The 14,576-nt window shown below is 44.3% G+C and overlaps 1 protein-coding gene across 1 annotated transcript in view; it reads right to left on the minus strand.

Moving 5' to 3' along the window:
- The window catches only part of INTS6 (integrator complex subunit 6), a 43,373-nt gene extending 32,751 nt beyond the window's left edge, over window positions 1–10,622 (minus strand). The window contains exons 1-3 of the mRNA XM_083169708.1: window positions 9,491–10,622; window positions 9,211–9,288; window positions 7,119–7,268 (exon numbers count right to left, since the gene is read on the minus strand). Coding sequence (XP_083025834.1) covers window positions 7,119–7,268; window positions 9,211–9,288; window positions 9,491–9,601 — 339 coding nt within the window. The 5' untranslated portion in view covers window positions 9,602–10,622. The remainder of the gene's footprint in view (window positions 1–7,118; window positions 7,269–9,210; window positions 9,289–9,490) is intronic.
- Window positions 10,623–14,576: the final 3,954 nt, after the last annotated feature.

Raw genomic sequence — 14,576 nt, forward strand, 5'->3', positions numbered from 1 at the left:
CATTGCATACCCCCCTTAAAGTATAGTGCATCTAATCCAGTCATAAAGGAGTAATAAGTATTTCCTTTGTCGCGAGGATTAGCTCAAAATATCCACATTTTGCATGAACTGGGTGAATGTATTCTCTATTTGTCCCACTTCCTTTTTGAAGGTATTAAGCTGGGTAACCACTAGGATATCAGCCGTTGTGGCAATCTTCGAAGGATCAGGATGACATATTTTTACCATCAAATCATTCAATGTATTGGGTGGTCGCATCATGCCATGTGATTTGCTTTGCATCATATAGGATGATGTCACAGATCATGCAGTCCTGTAACATTGCGCATGTAACAATATAGTGCAGCCATTAGTGTAGCGCATATGATGTGATCTGGTTACATCACATCATTACTCAGGTGCATACCCAACTTTACACTTGTTTGTTTTAATATTATGTTTTCAGTGGGGAAAAAAATATTTTGAACATGACCACTAAATATAAAAGGTGCAGTTGTCACATGGTCCACACATAGCAGCAGTGCCCAGGTGCACTGTTGTGTCTTATTCTTTTTAACTGTCCACTTATTTACACGTATTATTGCCCTAATTATTGCCTAAGGCAAAGGTCTATTTTTTTTTGAAGAAAAATAAAAGTCAATGTGGTATAAATGCATTACCAAAAACTAAGATATATTCAGAAAAACATAGCATTAGAACATGTGCAACTCAAAAGCCATTTGACAGAACAATCGTGCCCACGTACTTATCCAAGAACTGTTTAAACTAGTAAAACAATATCTCCACCCAGGACGATTCCACTCCTTTTCCAGGGACAGGTATTTCCAGCAGGATATCTCAATGCTGCCAGCTCGTTTCACACTTGCTGTACACCACCAGCTGGCAGCATTGCACATCTCCACACTGCCAGCATTCCCTGCCTGTGTACTTAACCCCCTCATGTACATCCGTCGGTCCCTAGCCTACATGAGAGCAAGTGTCATGGGAATGACATCCATAGCAGCCATTTAATGCTCTAAGGAAAAGGAACAAAGTATTTTATAGGAATGTCCTATAGATTTAAAAATGTTCTGTATTTATGTTAAAAAAAAAAAAATCATCAGAACCAGGTTCAAATAAAATGAATTCACAAGTTCCCCAGATATGTACTTAAACTTATTCTGGAATAGTTAAAGTACATTTCTGGATTTCTGGTAACAGAACTTTCAGCTAAACAAGTTGCTGATGAGTCATCAAGCATCTAGCAGGAAGCTGTGCTGTGACCATTTTGAGTAAGGGCAAAATAAGTTCCCTAAAGCTTTGCGAACCTTCTAACACTAGATGGTGCAAGAAGCTTTATTTTATGGCTTTATGCACATTTTATTTTAAGACCTCTGGCATTACAGGGCAATGACCAAGCAATTAACAGATCTCAAAGCAGATAGGTTAGTGCAGGCTTAGTAAGGAGGCAATGAAATCAGAGGTGGATTCCTACTTCTTTGTTTTCTGTGAAAGTAAAACTAAAGTGGTTGCGGCAGAAGGGACTTTCAGATTTTAGAAAAAATAAATTTGCTACACAAAACATGCCAGTGCATAAAGCGAATGTGAGAAGATGTATGGATATTTAGTCATCACATACTACAGCTAGCTGAATTATAGTGGTGGAGGTTTGTTATACATTTTCATAAGCTGATGAAAACGTTAGGCTGGGGAATAGTTCTGCCTTTGTTCAGTTAGAACTACAAAGACATGGGGTGGGGCCTATATCAGTGCTGTGGGCCCACACGTTTGGCTGAGCACATTACTGCTAAACATGATAGACTTATAGGGCCTACACACGTAGCGATGTAGGGGCATCGCTCCGTGTGTAGGGGCCATATCTTAATATCCAATATGCTGGATAAACCTATAATCGCCAGTGTTCTCAGTGGAGAACACTGTCCCAGATCACTCAGCATCACATTGCTATGCAGTGCTGAGCAATGTTGAGTGTTCTGAGTGATCTAGCATAGCTCATCATTTATTCTCCCACCATGCCCTAGTGCAGGGCTGGGCAATTGCGGCCCTCCAGATGCATCCCAGGATGCTTTGCATTAGTTTTACTATTTGGCCATGCTGAAACTGATGCAAGGCATGCTGGGATGTGTAGTTCATCAACATCTGGAGGGCCGCAATTGCCCAGCCCTGCCCTAGTGGATGGTAGGGCATAAAATACCGCATGTCGGCACGTCGGCTCAAAAAACACCGAAAAACCCCATGTTGACCTATTGACTGTCGACCATGCCCATGTCAACCTAATGCTTGTGTCGACCTTTCGTCATGTCGACCTAATGACCGTATCCCACCTGTAGGGTTGCGCTGGATACCCTAAAGGCCCATACACACCATAAAATCTTTCCAATCTAGCTGCTTGGAATGAAAATCTAGAAATTTCTAGGAACAAATTACAATCTAAAAAAAAAAAAAAAAATGGACAAAAGCAGTCATCTGCATACATGGACTTAGACAAAAATGTTTTTCATGTTTAGGCACAAATGGTCAATTGTCACTTGCTCCCCCGAATGTCCAGATGTTCATTTGAACCAGCCAGATTGGAAAGATAATCTTCTAATGTGTATGGGCCTTATTCCAATATAAATTAAGCAGTCTATAATTTTCAGTATGGAATTTGGCCTTAGTTAGTAGCTGGGGCGGAGTCTAGTTTTTTTGCCAGTTATTGTTGTATCATTTTTCAGTATTTCTGCTAAATGTACAAGCATCTACACTACATGGCCAAAGTGTATGTGAACACAGGATTGCCACACGTGACCTTGATGAACATCTCATACCAAAGTGACATGGCAGTAATAAGGCCTCGCTCACAGAAGCGTTCGGTTTCTATGCAGGCAAAGCACATGACTGTGTGCTTTACTCCAGTCAACTGGTGGAATTGGGTATGATGATCTGAGAATTGCAAGTACTTGGCCATGAAAAATACATGAAGCTGCTGACAAAACAATTCATATGTGGTTTACAGACTAGATTAATGTAGTACGGCACTGAAATGCCCCCTTTCTTTGAGCTCTGTGGTTGAGTCACTGTTCCTAGCGGTATGCAATGAGTCAGTTTACCAGGTCAAAATTATGAATAACTTGCGGCCAAAGATAGCATTTTATGGCAATGCAACATTAAAATCACTGAGCTCTTCAGAAGAACCCAGTCTGCTGCTAATGTGACTATTGCTTAGATGTAGGCTTGAATGTAGGAGTCTGTAAGCAGGGCCGCCAACAAGGGGGTGCTGTGGGTACAGTTGTCCCGTGCCCCGGCCAGCTCATTTTGCCCACAGCAACCCAGTGTTGTGTGCTGTCTGCACTGCACTCTATCCTCACTCAGCAGGTCCCGAAGCACAGGCTTCTTCAATGGAAGATGCCGGCGGGCAATTCAAATCCTGCACCGGCTTTTGAGCCAATCGGAGCTTGTGTACCGTTAGCCAATAAGAGCGGCTGCCGGTACACTAGCGCTGATTGGCTCACCAGCCGGTGCTGCATTTTAATTGGCCGCCGGAGTCCTGCATTGAAGCAGCATGTGCTTCGGGACCTGCTGAGTGTGGACAGTCTGGTGGTAAGTTAAAGGAGGGGGCTGGACTGGAAATCAGTCCCTGGCCTCAAAGATCCTAGTGGCAGCCCTGCCTGTAAGCAGTGGCAGGGACTAAAACAGCTAACACTATACAGAAGAGGATGTCCACATACATTTAGCCATGTAGTGTATTATTCTTATGCAAATGTGCTTAAGTGCCTCAGATCGCACTGAATACGCCCAATAACTAAAAAAAATATTTTTACATATCGATGGTCATCCATTCTATTTGATTGATTGGCCTGCGGGACAATCAAAACACAGGGGGCGGGGCTTCACGGGTGTCGGGGGGTGAAGCTATGCTCCGTGTCCCGGCACTTTGAAAAAAAAAAAGGCAAAACATCGTTTTGCTATTCCATCGATGGAGGGGAACCATCTGGTTCTCCACCATTGATGGCAAAAGTATTCGACATCGGCCATGAACCATCGATGATTTCGAATTGTCGATGACCATCCCTAGTGACCAGAGATGTACACAAGCCATCTCAGTCAGACCCCATAATCTCATACACTAAATAGCAGTACCCCATATTTTATATATTAAAGTGCCCAGAAAATGACAGCATGCACCATAACAAACATGGTTGTGGTATAGAAGATCTAAATTGTCTAGGTAGACAACCATTAGGTCGACGCCATATGGATGACAGGGTAAGGTCGGCAGGTACTTATTCTTTGGGGGTGTATTTTGTATGTTTCATCATATGCGACCACAATTAGTGGAAACATGTATTCTTGCAGGGTCGCTGCACTCACTATGCTTCCTCTAAGGTAACTATTCCCAATTGTAGTCCACATAAGTCTAGCAAAACTAGGGCAACCCAGTCAAAACCTGCCACGACCATTGTCATGTTGACCTTAACCCTTTGAATGCCAACATCTGCGAAAGATGTTCAAAATAGTCGTTAAAAATGACAGTCTCATTTGTTATAGGAGTTCAAATTTGAAAAAAAAAAAAATATATATATATATATATATATATATATATATATATATATATATATATATATATATATATATATATATATATATATATAGCCAATTTTCACACCTATTTTAACAAACCTGAATGCCAAACCTTTGTACCCATCAACCCAAAGCATGCTGACCACGTCACCCTATCATCCAATACCAACATACACAGCCTGCCTTTTACTTCTACATACTACATACTTGCCTTAACCTCTCTCCGTGTAGCACTTGATCCTAAAACAGTGTATGGCAATGTAGTCAGTTTAAAGCCCATCTTCACTGGCAAACTATGATTTCCTATAGAATGTGTCCAAGAGTCACAAATGTCCAGAACCAATGCTAACGGATCACCGACTCATGGTCTAAAAGATCCATGGTAAGCAACAGATGGAAGGGGGGGGGGGGGCTCTCTGCTTTTGTTTTCTATTTAGTAACCATGGTTATCTATTGTTCAGCTCTAGAATTCAGCACCTCTTTCAATGAGCAAGTATCTAAAAATGAACTCCCAATTTTTTGCACTCGAAGGACTTGCTGCATTTTAAACATATTTACATGGTAATAGCTTTCAAGTTACTCGGGACATACCTATTTCTAGGACCCCAGGACATTCTTGTGCATGTATTTTGCCCTGGAAACCAATCCACTCAATATTTATAGAAATTGCATATTAAATGCCAGTGTCCCTAGGAAAGTTATTATTTCTATGAGAACAGTTAATTTGTTGTCTAATAAGTTAGGACTGAGCTCCTTGTGCTTTATTAGACAAAACTTAAATTGTTATTATGCTGTGAATATATGACTATTCCCCTAAGTAATTAGTCTGGGACAGCAGAAGGAACAAAAATAAGCAGCTGATGTAAGGTATACAATAAAGCCTTTGCAAGCTAATCATTTCACATCTGTTGACATTGAGTAGATTTACTGAAGTTATCAGTGTATCCAAGTGTAGGGTCCGGCCTCCTGTCTAGCAGACATACCGCAGGGTCCGGCCTCCTGTCTAGCAGACATACCGCAGGGTCCGGCCTCCTGTCTAGCAGACATACCGCAGGGTCCGGCCTCCTGTCTAGCAGACATACCGCAGGGTCCGGCCTCCTGTCTAGCAGACATACCGCAGGGTCCGGCCTCCTGTCTAGCAGACATACCGCAGGGTCCGGCCTCCTGTCTAGCAGACATACCGCTCACTTGTGATTTTTTTTAAAATTTGTGATAATTTAGAAAAAAAATTACAAATAAGGGAGGGGTTTTGTGTTTCTGTAGAAGGCCCCCAACAGCCGTTACTACTGCCTATAAAGACTTTGGGGCATATTTATCAAACCCACTACATTTTCTGCATATGAACCTACAACCTAACAAAGGGCCGTTTACCCCCACGCCGGTCGCTCATCTGACAGCGAGGATTCCCCTGGAATGTAGACTAAGGTGACGGCGAGGATTCCCCCAAACAGTAAGGCTCGCGGATAATGCAGGGAGCCCATTGCATTTAGCAGGCAGCTTCTGTTTCAGCGGCCGCACACACAGTTTCCCCGCGACATGGAAATAGGGTGTGAGGGGGTCAGTTGAATACTCACTGTGCGAGCTGTGACAGCTGGCAGTCAGCACTGCTCACCATCGCAGCTTGCAAAGAAACATTAAATACACCCCAAAGACTCCAGTGGCTGGTTTGTAACTTAGATGGCAGTTACAGATGGGGTAGGTCCCATCTTGGCAGGGGATGGCGCTGGCGTCGCCAGCCGCCATGGCGATGGTGAGAAGGGGACGCGCGCGCACGAGAGGTGCGCGCGTCCCCTTCCGACGGCGCTTCCATCCGTTCCCCCGGGTCCCCGCCGGCTTGCCGGCGGTAACCCGGGGTCCCCGCCGCCTGCCCGCATCCCCCCTAACCCTGTCCGTCTCCCTGAGGCGGAGACGGACAGGGTTTCCGTCGCGCTGGCGACGGAGCGTGAGACGCACGCGCGTCTGTGTATTCGCTGGCGCGGCTGCTGGCGGGTCGCCAGCGCAGACGTTCTGGCGATCCGCCAGCCAGGATGGGACCTGCCCCATCTGTATCTCTGTAGATTAGTTTTAATACATAGACGGGATTGTTTTAAGAAAAACCCTGTCATGATACAGATTGATAATTGCGGCACTCTACAAAGAAAAATATTAGATATATATCTATATTGAAATACCCGCCTCTGAGATGAAGTACCACCAGTGACCACTCTATGGACCAAGTTACTCCTTAACAAAAAGTGAAAGCAAAATGATCCGTTTCAAACGTACTGGTTATGAACAGAGAAGACCGATTGGAGGTTGGAGTAGATAGGAACTAAGCTGTCCTTTTGGTGGGCTTGTAACTAGTTAATACAAAAGCCCCTAAGACATTTTTTATATCCAACCAGTTATATTGTAGAAATACTGAAGGCAGGGGCCTGCATGTGTTTGTATGGCGTACCCTTCTTAAATTCTACCCGTTCCTCAATTGTAAGACCTAAAAATATGTTGGAAGTGATCACTGAGGAGAGAAAATAGTGAGTAGCGGAAACTTGGGGTTTTCCTTCCATATGCCAACCTACCTGTCCATAGTTGTCTATGCCAGTTACTAATCTATTTAAGTTTAACAAATCAAAGGCTGTCCTGAGGGATTGGCCAAGAGTGGTGAGTCCAACAGCTTGAAGATTTTTTAACTCGTTCATAAAGGTAGCATGATTTTCCTTCCATCCAGCCTGTGGAGAGAGTAAAGGTTACATATTCTTCAAACTCAATATATGTGCTAAAACAAAAAATAAAATGCAGTACAGTAAGAGTCATGAATTACAATTGTTCAAAAAATTTAGGTGCAAGCCAATAAAAGCATCATTAGAACCTCTTCCCAGTACTAGAAAATATAACACAAAGACCACCACAAAGGCCCAATTCCCAACTGTACTTCAGGAGATCATGTATGCACAATTAACTTGTCATATAAGACCTGTAGACGTGTGTGTGATAATGTTTTGTTTAAAATATAAAGATAAAAAAGGTGGAATTGTATGTTATCCATTTATACCCTTTTCAGACAGATTGGTCTATAAATCCAGGCTTTTACCTGGCATTTGAATGCCAGGTCAATTTGCAGGTCCCAATTTGAACACCTTTTCACACAGAAAAAAAAATTCCCGGGTCAAGCATTTCTACACAGCAACACCCTTATCATATCGCAAATGCTGGGTCGCTCCTGGATATGGACACTTCCCAGGAGCGACACGACATTAGCAATATTTGGTGCTCACAGTGGTCCAGCTTATTGTCAGTCACTGACATCACTCAAGTAGCTGGACGGAGCATCAGGCGGGGGGCAGCACTGAGGAGTCACTTTTTGCAGGAGGTTATTTTTGCAGTGTGAAAGGGGTATAATTTTCTGATTAACATGGGTATTTCTTCTGTTTGAAAGGGTCAACACAGGCCAAAATTCCCCATGTCTTCAACCCTGGTAAAAAAAAAAAAAAAAGGTTCAAAGACCTGGGAATTGCGACCTGTATTAAACGGCAAATTAGCGGGTAGAAATGTTAGACCCGGTAATTCGCTTTTCTGTATGAAAAAGGTATCCCAATTTCAGACAGAAATGTCTTAAATTCCCAGCTTTTAACCAGCATTTTAAGTCATTTTGGGTCATTTGTCGGTCCCAACACTGGTATTTCTTCGGTGTGAAAGGGTCAACCCGAGTCAAAAATCCTGGGTCCTCAACTTCCAGAGTTGACCGTTCCATGACCTGGGTTGTCCCTTTCACACAGAAAAAGGCCCGGTGTTGAACAGCAAATTACTTGGTAAAAAAATTAAAACTGTCAATTGCTTTTCTGGGTAAATTGGTATTATGAGGGCCTCCCCTTCACATTAGTACCAACACTGTACTCTGCAGCCTTAACTTTCTTCATTGACGTCAAAAGGGATTACCAGTCATCTTTAAAAGGGTGACCACAAACAAAGTGGTGTCACATTAAAGTGATCAGCCACATTTCTATGTCAGAGCAGTCACAAACAGTATTAACCATTCACACTGAATCCCTCATGGACAAGCAACAACAAAACAAACCCCCATGAAAGTCTAATCATGATTGACCACAAATCTTTTTAAAATGAACCTAGGGGGTTAAAGAGTGCTTCATGCAGAAATATGACACTTTGATACAGACTGCAAGAAAAAGCATGTAAGAACAGGATGACTAAGGACAGATACATATGTTTACCAATATCAGAGATAAATGACTGCAATAATAAGAGCAGAAATAAGATTACACGTTTCCTGGGTGAATGAATGCCATGATTCATGAGGGATTATGCTAATCAAGGTCTACAGTACACTTTAATTTACAATGAGGAACTGGGGACCCAGAGAGTCTCCTGCAACCATCAGCCCCAGCACTCCAGGGCCTGTGCCGTGCAATGCAAACTCCCTTTGGGAATGTCACTTTTAACTTGAATCCTCATCTCCCACAGTTCATTGCTGCCGAGCTGGGCTGCAAGGGGGGTGGCGGGGGATGTCGGCCATGTTCCTGTCAGCTCCTAAATGTGTCTGTGTGAGCAGCAGTGCTGTAACCCAGAGAGGAGCTGCTGCATGGCATGCCAGGACTGCAGCATGGCACAGGAAGGGAGGCTGCAGAGGGCAGTGCATCACGACGATCTCTTTACCTTGATCCCATAAGGAGGCTCCTCCAGAGTGACCAGCATGTACCTGTCTCCTCTGCTGGCAGGATCCCGGGATCTAAGCTGGGAAACAGAGAGAGGGCATAAGTAGAGGGAGGGATAGGGAGCTGCTGGAGGGGGGCACTGAGGAGAGCAGGCAGCTGGCAGCAGGGCATGCTGCTGCTGGGAAACTCTCCAGTGTGCCAGGGGGAAGGGGAGGGGGGTGAGCTCTTGCACTCTCCCCTCCAGAGCGGAGGGGGAGCTGCTCACTGGCAGAGTACTATACCTTCATGAAAGTCTCTACAGCGCCTTTAGCTATGTCCAGGTAGGTAGTGCCCAGGTGGGTGCGCTGGTTCATGGAAGCGGACGTATCTAGAAGGAAAAGTAAGATGGGCATAGTGCTGCTACATGTGCAGTCCCATCCACCCGGCCAAGCAGAGCAGCAGGGTATAGCTGTATAAGGAGTGAGCACCACCCTGGCACTACCCAACGTGTCTCCTCCACAGCCTCATGTCCTCTTTGTGTGACAGCTTGTGGCCTCCAGCTCTGCGGGGAAGCTGGTTAGACAGGGGGTGATTGACAGTGGCGGGCTCCCTTATACACTGTGGGGACCCCCTGCCTGGCTTAAGGCTCAGTGTGACGTGTGTGGGCTGCTGCCCTGGCTGGCTTATACCCCCGTTGATGTGACAGAAGTTTGAATGAGTTCAGCACTAATTCCCCCTCTTCAGCAGCCTCTGTCTCCCTCTACTGAGCGCTTCCTTTCGCACTGGTGGCTTATAAAGCGAGTGGGAGGGGTCTCGGGGGCTCCCAGGGCCCACGTGACGGAGGGCGCGGCGCCGCCATTGGCCGGCCGGACGCGGCTGTTTTGCATAACACTCGGGAGCCCACGGGTACGGCGCTCTGGGCGGGGGCGAGCTTGGCTCTCTTAACGCCCTCGTGGCTGACGTTGGGGCGATGATTACACGGGAAGGTCGGTTCCGCCCGGGGGCGCAAGCGTTAAATGTGGAGACCAGAGTGTGTGGGGAGGAGCCAGGCGGGAGCGCGAATGGGCGGGAAGGAGGAGGGCTCCGTCCCGGGTGCGCGCTGAGCTCGCTGTGCTCGTCTCCGCTGTCACTGTGTAACGGGCGGCGCCGCTGCCGCTGCTGCTGGTTCAAGTCGTCACTCGTCAGCATCAGGACAGCCAAGGGTAGTATCGCTGCGTGTTTCTCTCAAATCGCGAATTTCCGGTGAACGAAACGTTCTAGTGGCGAGGTTTCGGTGCAGGGTGTTCTATCGTTTCGACCTTTTATGTCCCGTGTTCCTGTAATGTGTGAGGTCGCCACCGCTCCCCCCCTCCCGGCCGTGCTGTGGAGAGATATCGTCATCTATGCTGCAATTCACTGTCGTATCTCGCCAGCTCTAGTATCCGCCTGCTGCTGCTATTGATATCGGATAGCGAATATAAACAAGGGCTGCACTGCGTGTCATGTACTCCTGACAGGAGCGGGGGGAGGGGGGACAGCCTGCTGCCAGTCACATGTCCTGCCCACACGCTTATTTATATAATGCATCACGGTTGGCATAGTGGCTAATATTGCTACCTCAAGCCTTAGAGGTCACTGGTTCAATTCTTGACCTAGAGGGGAATTCGATTGTGGGCGAATGGGCTTCACCCTGCTGAATTGGTGTGACCCCTTAAGAACCTCGCGGTGGTGGGATCCTACGTAAGTGTTCCCTACCCCAGTTGCAAACCCCAATTAATGCAAGAGGTGCAAATCGTGCTGCTTTTGCCAGCATTTAAATACTATGGCAATTAGCACCCTTTGAATTCCACAACCAAGCCATCTCTGTGTTGAGTTTGTGTGTTCTTCCAACGCTTGAATGGGTGTGTTCAGGTTTCCTCCTAATTACTGATAAAATAATCGGCTCCTGACAATAACAACAAAACGTAGGGCTAGACGGGCCCATGTCTGCAAAGCATAATCCCTGATAAATGCTTTGTATCGGGGTTAATTGGACAGCCCCAGCTGAAACCATTATTTGTGGGAGATTACCACAGCTAATTAGCTACCTGCCTAAATTTTAGGCACGTAGGGATTCACATCGGAAGCGTTTGGAAATTCAATCGCAATGGTTTTCAACTTGCTCAAAACCCTTGCTGGGTCGACAGAGTTGGACTAGCTCAACAGAAAGCATCAGGATAACAGGGGACCTGTTGGGTGCTGATCAAATCCTTACCATTTGATGGCAGAACATCAGCAGGTCACCATATTAATTGTAAAGAGAAACTACAATCAGTGGAAAAACCTCAATACTTAACAACCATAGCGTTCTGATGTCCATCCCTGCACAAAAAGCAGATGTTTCCCTGTAGCTGTTCTGGTGTGGTCTGCAGGTGTTTATAGTTCCACAACATCCGGAGAACTAAACGTCTTCCTACAGCTGCAATGAGGAAGTGGAAGCTAGATGGATAAATTCAAGTTTTAGTTGACTTCCTACCTATCCACTTGGCAGTGATGGCCAAATGGAGTGGAATTTCTTCATAAATTCTAAGGAAATGATTGTATTTAGTCATTGAATATAGTGGCTTCAGAGATACAATAAATCAAGGGTCAGTTGGCTGTGCCTTAAATTCAGCACAAAGAAATATAGTGTTATTCGGTTGTACTCTATTGTTTGAGGCAGTTGACACCAGACAGAAAATCAAACCCCACCCAAGTCTGAGGTCATGTTTACCAAGAACTTTTCATAGTCTTCTATCTGCCTCGCTAACACACTTTTGACTAATGCATCTATCATGGCATATACGTCAATGGCCTACTACTGCACTGTTTTTCACAATGTGTATGTGAGGTTTTTTTTGTAATAGTCTTTAAGAAAAGTTGATGATGTCATCAATAACATTTTCCTGTTTCATAAAGCAATTTTAGCCATGTAATTTTGTGATTTTTTTTTTTTCTTTAGTTTTCCTGTCAGATTTTTCATTTCATTTGGCCTTTTTTCAAGATTTTTTTTTTTTTTTTAGTTTTAATCGTTTTTTTTTCATTGCCATTTAGTGTTTGTATATTTAAAGGTGTAGGCTGATACTCATATTAATAATCAGAATTATATAGTGGTGTTATCATATACACCATCATCCCCACCACCTTTTCCAGTTCATATTTTTTCTGTATACAATCGATCAGATTACAATCAAATTACAATCTAGATTCGCTAAAGATTCACATCCGGTATATAGTTTCCACTATAGAATATTGCCTCCAATATTATTTAGCTTATTTGGAAAAAAGAGGTTAATTGCTTAACATCCCCTTCTTTGCTGTATTAGCATGTGAGCATACACGCACGAACCGCAGTTCAATTGAGCAGCAGACGAAGGGTTAATAAGCACATGTAGTTTTGTTAGTTCACCAGTTTGGTCATAGGCAGAATGATTTATCCATACATCCAATTTGTTAGTCAAAGCTCAGTTAGTCAGCCAGAAAGCCCATGTTGCAGGTAAACAGTAAGCTGTATAAGCGTGGGTTTATTATTGCTATGTTGTAGCAGGCTGGGGGGACGGTTTAATAGTCACCTCACTTGTAAGCCGGCTTCAGGTAGTAGTCTGCGGCAGCGGGTGGCTGGCGTAGAGGAATCACGCTGTTGGAGGGTTAGAGGGTTAGGGTCACCATGGAAGCGCTGTATTGAAGCTTCTGTCTCGCCTCTGATGTTTTGAGAAAGTCTCCAGTTTCCTTGGAGACGAAACGCGTTGATGACTTCCGCTTTCACGTCACATCCGGGCTTTGAAAAGTTTTCCACTCGAGTCCTCCTGCTGCGTTACCGCACGCTGCATCTTCTGCTGGCCGGGACCTCGCCAAAACATCAGAGGCGAGACAGAAGCCTATTCCATCAATACAGCGCTTCCATGGTGAGGAATTCTAACCCTCCAAGAGCGTGATTCCTCTACGCCAGCCACCCGCTGCCGCAGACTACTACCTGAAGCTGGCTTACAAGTGAGGTGACTATTAAACCGTCCCCCCAGCCTGCTACAACATAGCAATAATAAACCCAAGCTTATACAGCTTACTGTTTACCTGCAACATGGGCTTTCTGGCTGACTAACTGAGCTTTGACTAACAAATTGGATGTATGGATAAATCATTCTGCCTATGACCAAACTGGTGAACTAACAAAACTACATGTGCTTATTAACCCTTCGTCTGCTGCTCAATTGAACTGTGGTTCGTGCGTGTATGCTCACATGCTAATACAGCAAAGAAGGGGATGTTAAGCAATTAACCTCTTTTTTCCAAATTAGCTAAATAATATTGGAGGCAATATTCTATAGTGGAAACTATATACTGGATGTGAATCTTTAGCGAATCTAGATTGTAGTTTGATTTGTAATCTGTTTAAATGTGCTTTTTAAATTTATTACATTTTATATTGAATATTTTTTGCATACATAAATCATTATAGTAAAATCTAAACTGTGTCCGGTTTCTTTGTGCACAGCAAGTTGGTACTAATATTATGCAGCGCTACGTAACTGTTTAAAGTGTTTCCATTTGATAGTATGAGTTATTGGCTGCTCATAATTTCGTTGCTGCAGCAATAAACACTAATACCTATTTTAAATTTATACTGAACCCATAACAAGCGCCAGGTAATAGACCGAGGAAACCTCTTGGTTTAGACCATTAGGGCTCCCGATCTCCTTTTTTTTTTTTTCTTCTTCATACAATCGATCAGAGGCAGGCCGGATGTGCAGCTTTTACCTACATACACACATCTATGGCAATCTCTGACTCATACACATGCCCCTTATATAGGAATATTATACTATCCCTTTAAACTGGGAAGATCCTGGATTACAAAGGTTCTGTGAATTATTAAAATCAATTGAAATGTAGGCTTAAAAACAGCCAGCCAGAGAACCTGTGCTATAGAGCCCCGGTTTAAAGGGATAGTATACATATTAGGACAGTACAGATAATGTAATGGTTAGCATTACTGCCTCACAACTCTGAGGTCATGGGTTAGATTCCCACAATGAACCTAACTGTGCAGAATTTATATATTCTCCCCATACTTGCGTGGGTTTCCTCCGGGTACTCCAGTTTCCTCCCACAATCCAAAAATATACCGGTAGGCTAATTGGCCAACAAATTAACCCTAGACTGTGTGTATGTGCTAGGGAATATAAATTGTAAGCTCCACTCGGGCAGGGACTGATGTGAATGTTAAAGCGGTGCGGAATATGTATGCGCTATATAAGAAACTTAATAATAATACAGTACCATCAGACTGCTCCACATAAAGTTAACCGCCCAGCGGAAGGGATTCAAGCAGTCAGAATACCAATGCCAGCGTCCAAAAGATCTTTGCCGGAATCGCAACAACAAGGTTGTCAA

This window comes from Crinia signifera, chromosome 2 (assembly GCF_055691185.1).
Source record: "Crinia signifera chromosome 2, ASM5569118v1, whole genome shotgun sequence".
Lineage (NCBI taxonomy): Eukaryota > Metazoa > Chordata > Amphibia > Anura > Myobatrachidae > Crinia > Crinia signifera.